The sequence below is a fragment of the Gymnoscopelus braueri genome, assembly GCF_963280865.1.
Source record: "Gymnoscopelus braueri genome assembly, chromosome: 3".
NCBI classification, from domain to species: Eukaryota; Metazoa; Chordata; class Actinopteri; order Myctophiformes; family Myctophidae; genus Gymnoscopelus; species Gymnoscopelus braueri.
Genome location: NC_137612.1, coordinates 57,429,133 through 57,449,338, shown reverse-complemented (window position 1 = coordinate 57,449,338; position 20,206 = coordinate 57,429,133). Strand labels below are relative to the sequence as shown.

At 41.3% G+C, this 20,206-nt stretch overlaps 1 protein-coding gene across 1 annotated transcript in view; it reads left to right on the top strand.

Annotated features, from left to right (window-relative positions):
• Window positions 1-5,044: 5,044 nt before the first annotated feature.
• Window positions 5,045-20,206, top strand: part of LOC308082046 (E3 ubiquitin-protein ligase TRIM35-like) — a gene marked incomplete at both ends in the record, with an annotated part of 105,011 nt that continues 89,849 nt past the window's right edge. Inside the window, 2 exons of the mRNA XM_080423656.1 lie at window positions 5,045-5,076; window positions 9,058-9,087. Of these exons, the coding sequence (XP_080279782.1) occupies window positions 5,045-5,076; window positions 9,058-9,087 (62 nt within the window). The remainder of the gene's footprint in view (window positions 5,077-9,057; window positions 9,088-20,206) is intronic.

Here is a 20,206-nt window from a genome sequence, read left to right as displayed (position 1 = left end):
TATAGCAATGATTACTGTCACAATTAGCTATTTAACACTGTTACTGAACAAACACTCTATAGCAATGATTACTGTCACAATATGGAGCTATTTAACAATGATCACAATATTGAGCTATCCATCCATACATCCATACATCCATCTTCAACCTCTTATCCAGAATCGGGGGCAACAGTTCTAACAGAGAGCTCCCCTTCCGTCCCTTTCCCAGCCAACATTAGCCACTTCCTCCTGGGGGATCCCGAGGCATTGGAAGGCCAGTGTGCAGATATAATTCCCCCCCATCTGGTCCTTGGTCTGCAGGGGGTCTCCTCCCAGTGGGACGTGCAGCGAGGACCTCCCTAGGGAGACGCTCGGGAGGCATCCATACTAGATGCCCGAACCACCTAAGTTGGCTCCTTTCCAAGTGAAGGAGCAGCGATTCTACTCCAAGTCCCTCGCGGATGACTGAACTTCCCACACTATCTCTAAGCAGTGGTGTAAAGTAACTAAGTGCATGTTCTCAAGTACTGTACTTAAGTAACATTTTGAGGTATTTTTGGGCGGTGAAACCGCCCCTATAAGTGAGGCTTGGAAATATGTACAATTATCTTGGGCAGTGAAACCGCCCCTATAAGTGAGGTTTGGAAATTTGTACAATTATCCTGCGCTGTGATTGGCCAATCACAATCTATTCAGGACTGTGATTGGCCAGTGTCACATGACACATGTGCATAGCCCTATATAAGAAACCATAACTTTAAAAAAAAACATAAATTGGTTTTTTTAAAGTTATGGTTTCGTCCATCATAAAGAGTGTTTCAATAAATGTATTTATCTTTTGTACATGATTGGTTGACTCCATTCAGTATTGTGATTAGCTAGCAAGACACCGCCCACTTCACACAGGGTGTGATTTTTTTCTAATTGTCTGTACTTTTACTTCTACTCCACTACATCTCAGGGGCAAATATTTTTACTCCACTACAATTATTTTAAAACTTAGTTACTAGCTACTTTGTAGATTCTGATTATTATTACAACACATACAGTAACCACTTCAGCCCTATACATTTAGGCCATTTGAAAATAGACGATCTACAAGCTGACAATTGTGAGCTATTTTCTAAATATTTGCTATTTTCTGCTATTTGCATTTGAAAACTTGAAAGGGTACATTCTGCATAATGAGTACTTTTACTTTTGGTACTTTAAGTACATTTTGATGCCAATACTTCTGTACTTTTACTCAATTAAAATTGGAATTCCGGACTTTTAATTGTAACAGAGTATTGCTACATTGCAGTATTGACACTTTTACTTAAGTAAAACATGTTAGTACTTTTTCCACCACTGTCTCTAAGGGAGAGGCCAGCCAACCGTCTGAGACGACTCATTTCGGCCGCTTGTATCCGCAATCCTGGGGATCTGAGGTTCGACTATCGGCCGGACCTTGGTGTAAACCTTATTCTAACGAAAGAAAATCACTTACTTCACCTTTAACATTCAGTATTACAGTCAGGCTTTTGATGACAGTAGCAAACTAACTGTAGACTAACGCTGTACAAGCACGCGCGCACGCACGTGCACACGCACACACGCACACGCACACGCACACGCACACACACACACACACTACTGTAGACTAAACAAAGCTTGCTTTCGTTTTTGGAGAGGAGATAAACAATAGACACAAGATGAATAAATGATGATAATGCTTTTATTATTGCTACAGGGAGATGCACACACACGCAAGCACACACACACACACACACACACACACACACACACACACACACACACACACACACACACACACACACACACACACACACACACACACACACACACACACACACACACACACACACACACACAGCCCCGGCTGTTTTTGCAGTCCGCTCACAGGCAGAGTGATGGTATCTGGCAATAAGATTGAGGGTTCAATTTTATTCCTTCATAAAGATAACAAACAGAGGTATATTATGTGGGAACTCATAAATGTGCATTAGAAAGCTTTCATTCCATAATGCCACATCGTTGCTGTCGGGCGGAAACCTTGTAAGTCCAAAGCCATTCCTTTGTGTAGTATTTTAAAAAAATATTAAAAGTACTAAAAATAGCAGATCTACAAGTTCACAACGCCTCGCAATGTGAGGCGTTGTGAGCCTGTCGATCAGCTATTTTCACTATACTTTTGTGCGACACTCTAATGATGAAGTAGGGCGTTAATTTACGAAAAAACAAACAAACATGGAGATACGAGGTTTCTGCCTGACAGCAACTATATCGGCCTGCACAGTGGCAGCCATTGTCATTCACGCCCAATCCAATTTAGCTACATTTTATGAGTCTATTTTGGAAATGGGAAGGTGTATCGCTCTAGCAATAAAAACAATCTCATTAATAAAGAAAAGTATGATAAACGTAGAGATACATGCACTAATGTAGGGGATTATATTATATGCCTGCAATAGCCAATAATTAACTCAGTGATTTCCAACCTGTGGGCCGTGAAGGTATTGCAAGTGGGCCACCGAATGATTTGCAAAACACTTTTTAAATTTTCAATTCAATGATAATATAACCTTTATATTAACATATTTGTATTAAGAAAATAAAAATAAAATCTTTCAAATGGTGGAAAATGTGTTTTCATTGAGATACCACTAAATAAAAACTTAAAGCAATGGTTCTCAAACCTTTTTGGCTGAGGTCATCCCTGTAAATAACTTCTCCATTCCCAGCACCCCTGTATTGCATTGTCACTTTATAGCACCTTACATTTATGTCATATTATTACGGTACGTAAATACGTAAATCTTTCCCCCTAAGATACAGTATGTGATGAGGAAAACTTGAGAGCATATCGGTTTCCATTATGATTGAAAATAACTTTATACATGACGTTGAACCACTTAACGAAAAATATCAGATCTACAAGCTCACTTGTGGCCCGGGTCTGATATTTTTGGCGAAGAGATTTGGTGTACATTGAAAAAGAAGTACTGTGCAACTCAGGTCCGTTTTACGCCAGGTTTAGACGACAACGGTCTCCAGATAAATAAGTGCCATTGTGTTTTCACTTTTCATTTTGGGTTTAGACAGAGACACAACAGTGATTGAAAACGCTGCAGTGTGCATGCCAGGTGGCTAGGTGGCGGTGACGTGTCTACTTCCTATCACAGCTGTTTGTTTGGTTGCCATGTCCGCTTATTATAAGCGACTTTGGGCTTTTTTTCTAAAGTGTAGTTGCTTATTTGGGCTTGTTTCCAAATGTTGTTTAAACCAGTTCTTAAACATCTTCATGTACATTTTTGTATTTGTCCACAAACCCCCCCATACAAGATTTGCTTTTTATTTATTTTTAATTTTTTGGTTGAAAATAGCAGATCTACAAGCGACACATTGTGAGCTTGTAGATCGGCTATTTTCAAATATTTTCAAATAGCCGTAGCCTGGTCGCTTCTTTTGGACTTGTTTTCATAGACCTGGTTGCGTATTTCTATCGCAGAATCTGGCAACACTGGTTAGCACCGTTTTGCATGTTTACATGGAGACGCGAGGCGGAGCGTTTTAAAAGATTTCCACTCTGGAAGGGGGCTTCACTTTATAGTGTTTTCAACCCCCGATAACACCGTTGTCGTCTAAACAGACGGCACATCTGATATTTTATTTTGCCGTTTTCTCTAGAGACTAAACAGGGCCTAAGTATAGAGGGTCTAGGTGGTTCAACTGAAATGAAACGGATGAATTCCAAATATTATCCAAGTGTTCTGCGGCACCACTGGACTGGTGTCACGGCACCCTGGGGTGACACGGCACCCACTTTGAGAAACACCGCTTTAATAACCCTGGTTCCTTGAAAGCACGGAGCTTCAATGTCTCATATTACTGCTGTTCTGTCAGACAATTACATTTGGTTGCCTTTGGTCATGAAATGAGAACCACTTATTGCCAGTCTGATATCGGTTAATTGCTCTGGTTCATAATTAAAGCGTGCACTCGACTCTCATAACTCTCACAACCAGTGGTGGAAAGTAACTAAGTACAGTTGAGAAATGTATGGTAGGTAGGACAGTGATATTCCTTTGTTGAAATAAGTGTTAAATAGCTGTATATTCTGGTAGTAGTCATTGCTATAGAGTGAAAATCCCTTTTCGGGTCCAGATGCCAATTGTATCCAATCAGGAGAGAGAATTCAACACAGGATACAGGATACAGGAAGTTGAATTGGAAGTGATGACACAGACAATGAGCAGACAAGATTAGAACTGGAACACTATACATTTAAGCTGATAAATGGGTACTCTTTCCTGATTGGTTGAAAATGTACAACCCACCTGAACCATTTCCCCCCCCTTTTGTGTCTGTTTATTAAAGATTTGAAGAGGCAGGGAGACCCCTGTTACTGAACAAACACTCTATAGCAATGATTTATATAACAATATAATGCTATTTAACACTGTTACTGAACAAACACTTTATACATGTTGCAATGATTCTATAGCAATGATTTCTATCACAATATAGAGCTATTTAACACTGTTGCTATAGCTATGAAAATACAGTGCCTTATTCTTTTAACAAACGTTTGGTTTTGACCAAAAATATTGTTTACTCTACCTTTTTAAAGGCAGACAAGGTAACTTTGAGCCTTGAACTATTTAGCATTTTTCCCTCTATCAGCCACTATATAATTATGCTGGTGTGTTTTCCTGCAGAAAGACACATCACTGTGGCTGTATTTTGGTTTTGTTCCACTGTTTATGTTGACGTTCCACTGTTTATATTGACATTCATCCCTTGCAGGGACTGAAAAGTCTGTGGGGGGAGGGGGGGAGGGGGGCTTGCCCGGAGCTCTTAATTGATCCCTTTGAACTTCAAAGGGGTTGTGCCCTGAGTTGATTGATTGGGCCATAAAAGTGTCAAACTCGTTAGTGCTCTCTCTAAGAGAGCTGTACTTATTTGGTGGCAACAACCGCAAGCAGACCTTCAGTGATATGTGGAGATTCAATTCAGAGACCTTCTCCTGCAAGGAAGTTTAGCCCAGGGGAAAAGGCCCATGTCGGACGTCTTGCTTAACGCTGTTGCATGGTGGGAGAGCGTGTCATCCTCTTTAGAGACGGGCTGTACATCTTAGACTTAAGACCTAGTCTGAAGTCGCTATGCAAGTTAGCAGTTGTTCAGTACGGTCTGGAGCAGTCTGAGCTCCCACACAACATCAGGTGGGAACTAGCAGCCATGACAACAGAAACGGAAAAGTAGCATAATCCTTTTTCTTGCAAAACATTTGATGTGGGTAGCCTTTAAAATAAACCGTAGAGCAGGGGTCTTCAACATGTGTCAGGCCAAGGACCCCTGTGGTGTGGGTGATGGCTGATTTAGTCAGTCACACCTGGCCTGAGGGACTTGTCGGAATCTAGTTGTATAACAATATTACGCTGGCCTGAGTCCCAACTAATAGGCTCTATACACAGCAGCCATATTGGAAAGAAATTGGGCTGCTCCTTACTTCCTTCACAGGTGTTACAATGATGCTTATTAAGGCTGTGTTCCATTCTTGTCAAACAGAGTCAGGGTGTTGAAAATGTGCAAGGTTCCTTGAGGGGGTTCCAAATGGCCCCTTAGGGGTGTGTAACTCTGAGAGTGTTCAAATGGAACCAAATGGAGCCGTAAGGGTCCATTTGGTTCCATTTGTACTCTCAGAGTTATGGAGTTCCTTGAAATTAAAACGTTTGAGAACCACTGTGCTACACTAATGCACGGTGCGCATTTCCAAAAGCACCCTAAATGGAACAGATCTTCATTAGAATCAGGGGCCCAATTTCTTTCCGACATGGCTGGGCTCTGAGCTGGGTGTGACTGCACACCTGTTGTGCATCAATTTAATAATCGACGCACAACAGGATACATCAGTAATGCCCACGCTCACTTGAGAGAGAGCCTCTCTCATGACAGCGTTTACATCTGCTCTGGCTTGCTACATCTTGCCACTCTCTGCAATAAATGTGTTTTGAACCATGAACCTAGTGTCCCTGTGTCGAAGGAACCAAGCCATAGAGGTGGTTGGTAGCATCAACCTTGTTACAAGCCCTTAGCTGAGAGAGAGATGAAGCAGGGACCCCCACTACATATTGTATCAAATTGTGTTGCAGATTAAAATTTTCATTTCATAGAAAGCCTCATAGATTATCATCAGTGTTGAGTAAGTGTATGTTTTTTTGTTTATCTTTGCTATTAATTGGGTTCATGTTAATGTGCATTTTCAGACATTTAACTTTTATTAAATGATTGAATTTGTTTTTTATTCATTGAAAATGTTGTTTTTGAAAATATTTTAATAGTAATAAAAAAGGATATTTACTTGCGACATATTGGTCATATCGGCAGACGTAGGTGTGAGGGCCACGTAGCGGCCCGAACTGTAGATCTAGCGTTTCGAAAATGCGACAATAGGACATTTTGTTACTTTTGAGAGAGACTCTTGTATAACAAAGTAGGCTATTAATTTAAAAAAATGGGGGTAAAGAGGTTAAAATATGGAGATACAAGGTTTCTATGTTGTGTCATGGACAAGGTGCCCTGTTCTTTGCAGGGCTCCAGTGAAGAGTTTTTCTGCCTTTTTGTGTTTCCAAGCGAGTATAAATTCTTGGCCCAGCTCTGACACTGCTGGCATTTGAAATGGCATTCTTTCACAGCTGTGGCGAGCCACAGCCACGCAACCATCTGTTATTACACAATCCAGAATGTCTGGCCACCTATCGTAGCTGCCCAAGGTTACATAACCACATAATCTGGCTCATTTCAGCTTGCCATTTACTGTGTGAGTCTCATTGATATAAATATTCCGAAGGGTCCATTCAGTACAATTTTTTTTGTTGGAAGAAAAATAAAGCATTTTTGTTCAAAAGTTAAATCTCTATAGGCCTATTGTGATAATAACTGCTATATAGAGGGTTCAGTAATAGTGTTAAATAGCTCTATATTGTGAGAGTAAACAGATTCAACTTTTTCATAGATTTCATAGATAGCTTCATAGACTTGTTTGGCAGTACTATCATCAGTGTCAATTAATGTTTATAAATATGTTTGTTTGTTTACACGTTATCTTTTCTATTAATTTGTTGGATTCATGTTAATGTCTATTTTCAGACATTTAACCACTTAAACCTGAGCAATGCTTAGTGAACTTGACCTTTGGCTCTGTACTTGGTCTGCTCTTTTTTCCATCTACACCGAACCTTTTTGCAGAAAATAGCCGATCTACAAGTTCAGATATGCTATTTTCGGCAAATATTCCCCCCAGAATAGGGATGCTAGGTTGAAGTGGTTAATGTAAAAAAAAAAAAGGAGAAAAAACTGTGCTTATCACACAGAGATTTGTATTAGCTCAGAGGACACCCTAGGGGCCCCAGACCCCCTGTTGAAGACCCTCACTGGTCTTAACTTAACAGTCCTCACTGGTTTTCCCTGCAGAAAAAAAGCATAGATGGCAGTTTGTGTTTTTAATTGGCAGCTGTGTGTGTGTGTGTGTGTGTGTGTGTGTGTGTGTGTGTGTGTGTGTGTGTGTGTGTGTGTGTGTGTGTGTGTGTGTGTGTGTGTGTGTGTGTGTGTGTGTGTGTGTGTGTGTGTGTGTGTGTGCATGTGCTCGCGCTCGCCTCATATATATATCAAAATATATGCTGACCATGTCGATTAATGTTCATCTTTGACCCACTCAGAAATGCACAATCATGAGTTTGGCTTTCAGATGACCAGCACTATGGAGTGTGTAACGTCCACTAAACATCCTTGTTGGTATGCAGTGACCAGCACTAAGGAGTGTGTAACGTCCACTAAACATCCTTGTTGGTATGCAGAGCATACTCTGACGTTTTACTGAAGTAAAAGTGGCAATAATTCTGTTTTCAACATTTTACTTGAGTCAAAGTACAGACGTATTAGCATGAAAATATACTTAAGGTACCTCCCACAATGATCAAATGCTTCCGCCATACAGTCTGCAGATTTAAGGAAGCTCTGAAAACCATCCCGGAATAAAGCGGACGTCCCGCCTCCTATACCCTCTTCCGTTTCGTTTCGTCTTTGCAGTCGCGTATGCATTTGCCCTTAATGTGAATCATATTAGTTGACGCAAAATGCACTTAACGTACCAAAAGTAGAAAGTAAAGTACTCATTATGAATCATGTCCCGTCCCGAAGAATGTCCCGTTTTCAAATGTATAAAATGTATGAAAAAAGCAGATCTACAAGCTCACAATGCGTTGCATAGGGACGCATTGTAACTAGTAACTAAAGTTTTCAAATACTTTTTGTGCAGTAAAAGTACTTCAAATTGGAAAGTAAAAATGGTTCAAAATTGTACTTAAGTACAGTACTTGAGTAAATGCACTTAGTTACTTTACACCACTGCATAGCATGCTGCTTAGCAGAAACGGGAATTAAAAAATGATGTTTTAAAGGTTTAATGACATTCACTTTTACACCACATTCAAAGTCTTTGTCCTGGTCCTTCAAAAGTGTACAAAAAGTTTTAAGTGAAAATTCCATTCCAGTGATCCATGGCAGGTGTTTTTCTCTCTCATTTCTAAAGCCTTTTCAACTGCAATGAAAAAAGAAATCTTTGCCTGCGGGTGTCGCTGGTGAGGGATTTTGCCTGTCAATCATCGCCTCTGCTCCGCCCCCCCCAAAGGAAAGGATAGGGGAGAGGAGGGGCGAGGAGGAGAGTGGGCGGGATTAATCGACTGTGACCTCACTGTCGAAGGGCCAAGCTCAGATTACTTTTCAGCCTAATTATTCAGAAAACCCGAGACCACAGAAAATCCACTGAATGTTCTAAGTTCAGGTTTTTTGGGTGTAATTGAGGTCATAAAACCCCAAATAAAACATTGAAAATAAAAAAAGTGAAAATGAATGTCATGATACCTTTAAAGATGTTTTAAAATATAAGGATACAGATGACAGATTTATTTCTGGGCTCTAGTTCCAGACCGTAGCATGCAGAGATTGTGGAATAGTTGTCGTTTGTTAAGATGTTCATGTCTCCTGATCAATCTCTTGTTCTCTGGCTCACAGGTGTGACACTGACAGCTCCAGAGGGGTCAGGTATGTATTGTCTGCATTTGTTTTATTCTCCTATACTCCTCTCCCCATTCACTGTAACCTTATCTCAGTGGTTCTCAAGATATGGACATTGAGCCTGAGGGGGTTCCAGGGGGTCCCCAGCAAAGCTACTCTTTAACTGCCAGAGTACAAGTGTAATAGTCATCCCAGTGCCAGCGAAAACAAGTGATTTTACCTATACCTTTGAAAAATCATGGAATATCTTCCGTGATCGCTGTCCACGCGGAGATTGCCTCATTACATGCACGCGCATCTCGCATCATTCACAAGGTAGCCAACATTGCCATTTGGTAGAAAACCACTGAAAAGCCCCAACACGTCTAACACGTCTTGGCACTAAGGGCCCTATTCCCAGGGACATTTGAACAAACCACTAATTAGGGATTTCGGACTAGGCAAGAGGCGTTTCCCCGCAAAATTCGGTATTCTATGGCACCCCCGTGACCCGCCAAACACCTGAGCTACCCGTTACATTATGCATAGGTGTGGTTTGGGCGTTACAATGATAAAACCAATCACCGTGCCAGAAGCCATTGCCTTTAAGAGAAGACTGCGCTAGCCGTCATCCCGATCCAATATATGCTCTAGCCTATCTACCTGTCTGCACTGTTGCCTGGTCTGATTATTATAAGCCACATTGGGCTTGTTTTCCTTCTTTTTTTTAATTTTATCCAAATACATTTTTATATTAATTTGTAGCCTATTGTGTTCACAATAAGCTTGTCATATTAGTCAGATCCGGAATAGTATATGAAAGCCATTTAAAATATGTATACTATTGGTACACACTGGCTGCTCCCAAATAATTAATTACATCATGTTGCGACAACGCTCCTACGTGGTACACAGACAAACAGTAGCACATGGGTATAATAAATTGGACAGTTTTAGGAAAGGTCTATAGCCTATGTACTCACGTTGGCTGTTATCGTTCTATTTCCACCGTTCTAATGGATTCCAGGGGTGTGTAAACATCTCTGAAGTTGCTCCATAGTTTCCTCTGAAGTGACGCAGTTAAAGTTAACTTACATCCATATTGTCCCCGTTATCTTTCATCATCCACCTTTGTTCAGTAATCCCGAACAGAGCTAAATTTTAAGTTTACATCAATCAAAGCCTCTCAAACCCAGACACATTGCTGCGATGCGTATGTGCGTCGCCTACCTACCCAAAATAACAGACATACAAGCTATCAACGGCGCTGCATCATGTCGTGTCGACAGCTATACAGATCTGTTATTTTGGACAGCATACAATGAGGCGCGCGCGCGCCACGGAGTAGCCTATCACTAAACCAAAAACATTACATTACGTGGTCAACAACATAGCCTACTAGACATGTAACTTGCTTGGAGCTTTTAATGCAGTGGTTCTCAACCTGTGGGTCGAGACCACAATGGAGCACCCAACGCGTGGCGAGCTTGTAGATCTGCTATTTTCACAATATTTATCTGTGGAACCGAGTCAAACAAAATGGGGGGGTCCCCAGTTCAAATATGGTTATTTTGGGGGGTCATGAACGTAGCGTTTACGCGGGGAATATAATAATAATATAGCAGGCTAATATATATAATATAGGCTATAATATAATATTCACCCGCACGTCCCGACAGCAGCCAAAATGAAAATCACACTATGATCCGATCATCTTATAAAAAATGTAAGTGCTTAAGATTTTAGCCCAAACCCAACGGGACCCGACCCGGCCCGTCGGCACCGGCTGAGCTGGTTTTTTTTACATCCAAATAAATTCACATATTAATTAATTTGTAGCGTAGGCTATTGTGTTCACAATAAGCAACTTGTCATATTAGTCAGATCCCCAAGAGTATATGAAAGCCATTTAAAATAGTTATATATTCCTACACAGCTGATGCCAAATAATTAATCAACAGGGCAGCGCAACGCTAAAGTAGCCTAGGTCAAATCAATCACTGTCTTGTCATGACGCAGCAGTAGAGAGCTCCCTTTAAAGTTTAAACCATAACATGACATAAATAATGGATCTTCAGAACTTTCTTCATGTCTTTTTCACCTCAAAGTAAATGTTGGATTACTTCTTCAAATGAAAGCACTGCAGGCAGCGGCCAGAAGGTAACATTGTGATTTCTCCATTGCAAAAATGATTACGGTTATTCTATGAAACATATATTTCATAGAATAACCATAATCATTTTTAAAATGGTTATGGGGAAGTGTATATATTTATATAGCCCTATTTGCTCCAAGCTGTTTTTTAAATAAAATATAGACTGTTAGGGTAGAATGACTCCTGTTCTTAACGAATTACCAAGATTTAATGAGAAATAAGGCTTCTTTAGAAAAATGACTGACGGGCTGGGCTGGGTCTAATTTGTCAATTATTAGTCGAGCCAGGCTGAAATATTTAGGGGATATGAAAGCTCTAGTTAGTAGTTTGAAGTGCTCATGTGGCTAGTTGCTTCTTTTTGTTTTCATAGACCTGCGGACTGCGGTTGCTTATTTCTCTCCAAGGCTGGCAACATGGCTCATGGTCCAACGCACAAAGCCATTGTAGTGTCTGTGTGCACTTGACGGGTGATTTTATAAACCAGCGGGTGCTTTTAGAATCCACTATCTCCCCTCCCCAAGCCGTACCCATGTGTGGGTTGAGAATTTCAATGTGGGGGATATAGCAACAACACGCCCACAGGCACACCTCCATGTGCAAATAACGGCGTCGGCATAATGGTGACGGGTAGAGCAGGTGCTAGAATAACCTATTGGGGCGGCGCAGGTCCATTATCCCGATTTAACGGGGAATTTTTCGCCACAGAATGGGGCCGTAAGTGCCAACGGACGCGTCTACACATCCATGGCAATCAAAGAGTTAACCACTATTTTGTAGTTTGGCTATTGAAAAATAGCTCATCTACAAGCTCACGCCGCGTCGCGACGCGTTGTGAGCTTGTAGATCGGCTATTTCCGCAACAATCAGAAACATCTTGAAAATGTGTGGCAAAGATTAGTATAGGCCTACTATTGAAACATTTTAACAACTCCAACAACAAATCTTCTCTTTGTCCCTGGCACAAAATCCTTTCAGATTGGGGGGGGGGGGTGGTCCACGGCCAAATACACATACATTCTTGGCGTTCCTTGACATGAAAATGTTGGAGAACCACTACCTTATCTGTGCCAGTCACAGTCACAGTCAGTCTCATCCAGAGACACACTGCTGCTTTCCTTGTCTGCATTGGGAGTTTCAAAGGGAATGTACCTTATCTGTCAAGGATATAGGTTGGCCTCTTGGAAAGCAGCCGTGAAATGCAGCTTGAGCTCTCAGGGTTCGCTGCAGTGTCTGCATCTGTAAAATAAGACACTTTGGGAAACGGAAGGGTTCCTGGTTCGATCCCCAGCTGCCCCCTGCGTTAGTGTCCTTGAGCAAGACACTGTACTATGACAACATGTTGTCGATGATATCAGGGATCGCCATTTATGGGTATAAAAGGGACACAGAAAGACACACACACACACACACACACACACACACACACACACACACACACACACACACACACACACACACACACACACACACACACTACAAAGTAGCTAGTAACTAAAGCTTTCAAATATATGTAGTAGGCCTAAGTACAATATTTGGATCCAAGATGTAGTGGAGTTGGAGTACAAATACCTCTACAAAATAAAGGCAGGAGGATAGTAATAATAGTAATGGCATTTTAAAACAAAGCAAAAAATAATAATAATAAAAATGATTTTTTAAATTAACTATTCGACTAGTACCAACACAGTCGACTAGTGGTTTTACTAGTCGACTAGTCAACTAGTCGACTAGTTGGTGAAAGCCCTAATACGCACACACACACACACACACACACACACACACACACACACACACACACACACACACACACACACACACACACACACACACACACACACACACACACACACACACACACACACACACACAGATTCCATGCATGTTTAGATACTATAAACTATTACTACTACTATGCTACAGTAGCCGGTATAGTACACCATCACGGCTAGATTGCTCCAGAACAGAATAATGCAAAGGTCACACAGGGCTCACTGAACAAAGGCTTTAGAAATGGTAAACTAATGATGCTCATATCCACATAATTAACTGTGAAACTGAGCTGCCGACGAAACAATACGTCTCTGTTGCGTGGATGCCCATATGTCTTTTCAGGATTCAAATTCAGAAGTAGCAAAAATAGCAGATCCACAAGCTCAAAACGTGTCGCCATGCAACACGTTTTGAGCTGGGGGGAACAACCCTGGTAAACTGGGGTTATACAAAACCCAGTGGTGGAAAGTAACTAAGTACATTTACTTGAGTACTGTACAATTTTGAGCTACTTTTTCCGTCCTTATTTTGGGCAAAGTTTGACAAAATTTGTCAAACATTTTTCAAGATCTTTTCAAATAAAAAAAACATCAACACAAAAACAGTTTATGTACAAACTCTTAGATTATTTTAGCTATTTCTCATATGTAGATGTTTGTAGTCAAGTCACCTTTATTTGTGTAGCACATTTAAAAACAACAGTTTGACCCAAAGTGCTTTCTATTTCAAAACAACATCATATATAGACCTCAACATTAGAGAGCACAGAAAACATAGATAGCCTATAAATAAAAAATATGAACCACAGAAATGTACATTACAGAATGTACATTATGTTACATTCAGTGGTCATTGTAAAAAAAACAGAGTTCGTTATTTGCCCTCGAACAGAGCCAAAAGCAAGAGAGAAGTGGTGGGTCTTTAGGTTGGATTTAACATGTAGGGCTTATGTTGTTAAGAAATGGTTCCCCCACCAGTTTGTCTATACACATGGAACCCTGGCTATAACAGTGTGATACAGGGTATACTAGCAGACATGTGGAGCTCTTTGTGTGCCCTGCCATTGCATTGACAGCACACAGGTTTAGTGGGGAAAAGTTTAATTGAGTGAAGTTGAAGGCAGCAGAGCCACTGGAGAAAGCAGATCTTATTGCATCAGTCTATGAAGGAGGAAATAATTACACCCTCATGTTGACGGAGGAAAGACACTCTCTCTCCTATCAGGTCCAGCTTATGGGCTGTGTCTCAGGCAAATGGTGGACAAAGTACTCAAGCCCCAGTACTTGAGTCAAAGTACAGATACTCCTGGTCAAATATTACTCAACTACAAGGGAAAGTTGCTCTGTCAAATTTAGTTGGTTGCTTTGAAAAAAATAGTTAAAGGTTAACTAGGTAACTTTTAAAATATATTTTTTCTTGTGTCCCTCTATCAGCCACTATATAATCATACTGGGGTGTTTTCCTGCAGAAAGACACATCCCTCTGGCTGTATTTTGGGTTTTGTTCCACTGTTTATGTTGACATTCATCCCTTGCAGAGACGCCTCTGTCTGTGGGGGGAGGGGGGGGGGGGGCTTTTAATTGATCCCTTTGAACTTCAAAGGGGTTGTGCACTGATGTGATTGACTGGGCTATAAAAGTGTTAAACTCGTTCTGTGCTCATTGGTGCTCTCTCTAATCAATGAATGCATCAAAGACAGCAATCACTTTGATACCTGTCAGAGAGGGGAGGAGCTGTGTGCACACACAGTTCTGCCATCTTACCTAGTATACCTTTAAGTAAATGCTTTAAAACATTGTGTTAAATGTATCAATATATGTTAACAATATTTCATAACTTCATCAAATTTAAGAGAAATTTAGACTTAGCAGGCATAGGGTGGGAGTGAAATAATGACTGGGCTTGATATACTTCGGTGTGTGCAGGTATTGCAATCTCCAAATGGACATGAAGGGGTCTTGTAAACAAGACAGGAAGGGGTCTCGCTCAGCAGTGATGAAAGGGATCATACATCATTGAGCTCCTTGGGAGGTTCACGGAGAAGTTTTTTTTTATTTAAAGGTGTTGTTTGGAGCCAACGCTCTCTTTCACACCGTCTGAAGAAGAGCATTGACTGGAAACATCACTCTGTTATGGCGGAAGCCTAAATAAAAAAAGTCACTTCGGGGAGCTATACAGTGGCTTTGATCCTTGTTTGTTTTGTGTCATCTTAAGAAGGTACTGTATGTGGATGTGCGCTACCTTGTTTGATCTAGTTAAGTTCACTGAGGAGACATAAAAACAACTGTGAATGAAACTCCTGTGGAGGTATGGAGGGATACGAACAAACCGATGAAGGCTACTGCTTTTTTATACTTGAGAGTAGACCAGGGGTCTTCAACAGGGGGTCCTCAGAGTTACTACAGGGGGTCCGCCAAATCTTTGTGTGGTGGGGAACATTAGCTGAAAATGGTGTTGTGAGCTTGTAGATCGGCTATTTTCGGAGAGTCGATGTAGAGGGAAAAAGAGCAGACCAAGTACAGAGCCAACGGTCAAGTTGAAAAGTCTATGAAAAAGTTTAAACTGCAACACAATTTTATACAATATGTAGTGGGGGTCCCTGCTTAATTTATTTCTCAGCTAGGGGGTCCTTGGACGTTGAAGACCCATGAGTATAGACAGTTATTTTTACCCCATTTTCTCCAAAATGTAGTCGTTATGCCAATTGATTCCTCCCACCGCTTGCCACTTGCTGTTTTATCCTGCTCACCTAGAGGAGCCCTCACCGGGAGGACGAAACGCCTTCGTCTTTCTCCTCTAGTTGTATCATTCCCCGATGACAGGCCCCTCCCCCCAGCCTGTAGGAGTCACTATACACAAATCCACGGAGCGCTGCCCTGCGCGCAGCCATTGCTGCGGTGTCAATGCTCCGCGGACGCGACACCGCAGCAATGGCCGCCTACAGGCAGCTACAGGCAGCGCGTCTGTGGATTCGTCTATAGTGTAGTGACAAAGATCAGCCTCCCCACCCGGCCTGTCTCCACCAAACTCGGCCTTGATGTGCACGTACAGACACTCGGCCAAGCCGGATGCACCACAGGCGGATGACACGAATTGTGAGCTTGTAGATCTGTTAATTAAAAAAAAAAAATTATAACCCATTAACACATTCACTGCCAGGTACTATGCATCCGTTTCATCCGAGGGGTGCCAGCGTTTTTTTACCGTGTTTTGACGATCTTTGGAGAGCCACAGAAGCCACGACATGCACGCGGATGTAACAAAAAGTGTCCGGGGGTGGGGGAGGGTCTCGTCTATCCACTGGAACAATTCTTGTTTTACCACGATCGGCCATTTTGTTGCTATCGCCTGTTGAAAATGGCTCGTTTTCACCAAAAACAAAAGAATCCGAGCTAGAAGTGTTTTACTACAAATCCTAATATAGGAATGGAGTGAAGTGAAGTTTTTTGGGATGGTGTCACATCCGTCAATGGCAGGGAATGTGTTAAGACCTGAAACCGAATCTATTTAACAGTTTTTTGAAGAAAAAATGTATAATAATAATACGTTGTTCCAGGGACCCCCCCCCCAGAAGCAAAGATTTGAGTTACAAATGTTCGCTTTAAAAATGTATATATTCAAAGATTTGCACGTCAAGATTTTGCCAAAAATAGCAGATCTACAAGCTCATAGCGCGGCACTCGGCACTGCTATTTTTTAATAGCCAAATAAATCTAAAATGACACAGATGCGTGTCACATAGAAAGTTGAAATATGGAGATACAAGGTATTTGCCCAACAGCAACAATATGTTATGTCAGCTGGCAGAAACCTGGCTCATGAGTGTAAAGCAGCCTTCAGAAAGCATGCCAGCCACACCGAACACACACACACACACACACACACACACACACACACACACACACACACACACACACACACACACACACACACACACACACACACACACACACACACACACACACACACACACACACACACACACACACACACACCATGCCAGCCAGGTCTTCGCAGCTGCTGCCTGCGTAGAAATGAATCACTTACACACTGTACCTGGAAAAATACACAGAGGCAATCATAGATCCGTTGGTGTTGAAACTAATGTGGAAGTGGCACACTGTACTGCAAAGTATAACCTTGGATTCTAAACTTTACAATCACAGGCTTCACAGATAACTAAACTATTCCACCGTAGGTCATCTTACATCGACATTATTCCTTTGTGTTTCCTTCAAAGCAAAAAGGCTGTAGAATTACAATTAGTTACACTCACAGTGGTGGAGGAAGTACTCAGATTTCTTTTTTTTGCCACAATATGATACAATACTCTGTTATAAGTAAAACGACTGTATTCAAGATGTTACTTGAGTATAAAATGTACTTCTAGTACAAAAGTAAAAGTGCATTTTCCACAATGTTTCAAATGTAGCAGCTTGTACTGAAGTATACAACAGGGCTTAAGTGTAACTAATATAGGCCTAAATAAAGCTGTCAAATAATTGCAGTGGATTAATAAGTTAAATGTTGGCTCATAGATGTAGTGGAGTCGTATAATTAATCGGAAAACAGAAATAACTCAAGTACAAGTACCTTGAAGTAGTACTCAATGGCAGGTGGTGCAGTAGTATAGTGCCTGCTTACCACCGCGGAGGTTGAGGGTTCGAATCCACAGTGGTGCATCCGGCTTTGTCGAGCGTCTCTATATGCACAGCAGCCATATTGGAAAGAAATTGGGCCTCTTCCTTCACAGGTGTTACCAATGATTCTAATTGAGGGTCTGTTCCATTTAGTGTAGCACAGTGGTTCTCAAGCCGTTTAATTTCAAGGACCCCCATAACTCTGAGAGTGTACAAATGGAACCAAATGGAACCGTAAGGGTCCATTTGGTTCCATTTGTACACTCTCAGAGTTACACACCCGTAAGGAACCATGATGGTCCCTGGACCACACTTTGAGACCCACTGGTAGTGTTTCCAGTGAGCCAACATGCACAATATCAGCACCCCGACTCTGTTTGACCAGAATGGAACAGAGCCTTCATTAGCATCATTGGTAACACCTGTGAAGGAAGTAAGAAGAGGCCCAATTTTTGTCCAATATTGCTGCTGAGCTGCATAGAGCCTATTGGCCTGTGTTCGAGGGAGGGAAGCCGGGCAGCACTTACTACGGGCTGGGGGTGGAGCCAGTCAGCGGCCAGTGTTGAGCGGGAGGAGTAGAACGAAGGCTCTACGTCCTCCCTGCGGGGGCTCCTCACCGGCAGGCGAGTCAGAATACAACAGCAGTGACAACACATAAATGTGTGTGGGGAGGAATTAATTGGTATAATGACTAGATTGGGGAGAAAAAGGGGTAAAAAGAAAGGGGGAAAACTAATCGTACTCTAGCACAGTACTTGACAGTGGTGGAAAAAGTAGGCCTACTATATTTTACTTAAGTATCAATACTGCAGTTTAGAAATACTCCGTCACAAGTAAAAGTCCGGAATTCTAAATGTACTTGGGTAAAAGTACAAATGTATTGGTATCAAAACGATACTTAAAGTTCAAAAAGTAAAAGTACTAAAATGTTTGAAGACAGCTAAAATGTTTGAAGACAGTTTGAAGACAGATGTAGATTGGCTTTTTTCAAATAGCCTATGTCAGGGGTGGGCAACTTTGTAGATGGTGAGGGCCACTAAATTTCCACACTCACTCTAGGGGGCCGCATTGTTTATCGGCACTCTCGCCAGTAGTACCCCATTACTCAAAAAGCCCATAATAGTCACATGTGATAAATAAGGGATATTAACAATTATTATTCGTTGTAACTTTGTTTTTATTTAGCATTTAGTAATGCTTCTATCAACTTACTACAGCTGTACTGCTAAACAAAACTTCACATTCCTGAGTATGCCTTTCAGAGTATTGCTGTAACCTTGGCTTAAAAATATACAAAAATGAAGACTAGAATTATAATTAATAAGGCTTCTATTAAAATAAACGAGAGCGTGCTCTACTGGTGGACTGTTGTAATTAAAATGGTTCATGGAAAGTTGCATGTTTGGAACAGCTGAAGGCAATAGTTCACCATTTCGGATATGTTTAGATTACTTTGTTTTTCTTTGTGATTTCAAAAGTGCAAAAAACTGGCGTCCCGCCAGTTTTTTGCCCATCCCTGGCCTATGTAGAAAATAGGGCTAAAGTGGTTAATGTATGTTTTATAATACAATAATTGATAATTGCAAAGTAAAGTCTCTCTCTGAGATGTAGTGGAGCAGAAGTAAAAGTACTGAAAATTGGGAATACTCCAGTAAAGTAAAAAAATACCTCAACATTGTACTTGGGTAAATGTTCTCAGTTACTTTACACCACTGGGACTTGAGTACATGTAAGTATTACTTTTCCAACACTGATTAAAGGCTTCACAGTACTAAACTATTCCAACTGCAGGTCATCTCTCACTCGCTGTCATTATTTTCCGTCGCTCTTTTACCTTCGCCAAACGACGTCGGATAACAAACAGAATTACAATTCGTTACTCGGGGCTCTCATTAACCCTTTAAGACCGGCAACGCTTCTGTGTCATTTTTTGATTTCTTTAGCTATTCAAAAATAGCAGATCTACAAGCTCATAGCGCGGCACTGAGTGCCGCACTATGAGCTTGTAGAGCTGCTATTTTTTTTAAAAATCGTGAACATTTGTGCAAATCTTTGCTTCTGGGGATTCTCCTAAATCCTAACAGTTCTTTTGACAATGTTGCTATGATACCAGTGGTTCCCAGGCCTTTTTCACGTCAAGGACCCCCAAAATTATGTGTATTTGGCCGCGGACCCCCATCTCGAAATATGCTCTTCCAGGGACCCCCCATGAAGCAAAGATTTGAGTTAAAAATGTTCGCTTTAAAAAATATATATATTCAAAGATTTGCCAAAAAAAAAATCACGATTTTCAAAAATAGCAGATCTACAAGCAGATAGCGTGGCACTCGGTGCCGCGCTACGAGCTTGTAGATCTGCTATTTTTTGAATAGCCAAAGAAATCTAAAAATGACACACAGATGCGTTCCCGGTCTTAAAGGGTTAAATTGCTATGAAATAACAGCAGGAGATTCACGCAGTATGTGAATCCAGGCAGAACGTACCGCCGGGGTGTCAACAGAGAAATACAGAGAATAAAGACGGGCCTCATTTGCATACATTACAGAAATGATGTGAAACGAGCGCCGTCCTGTTGTCACAACAGGAACAAAAAAGCCACGGT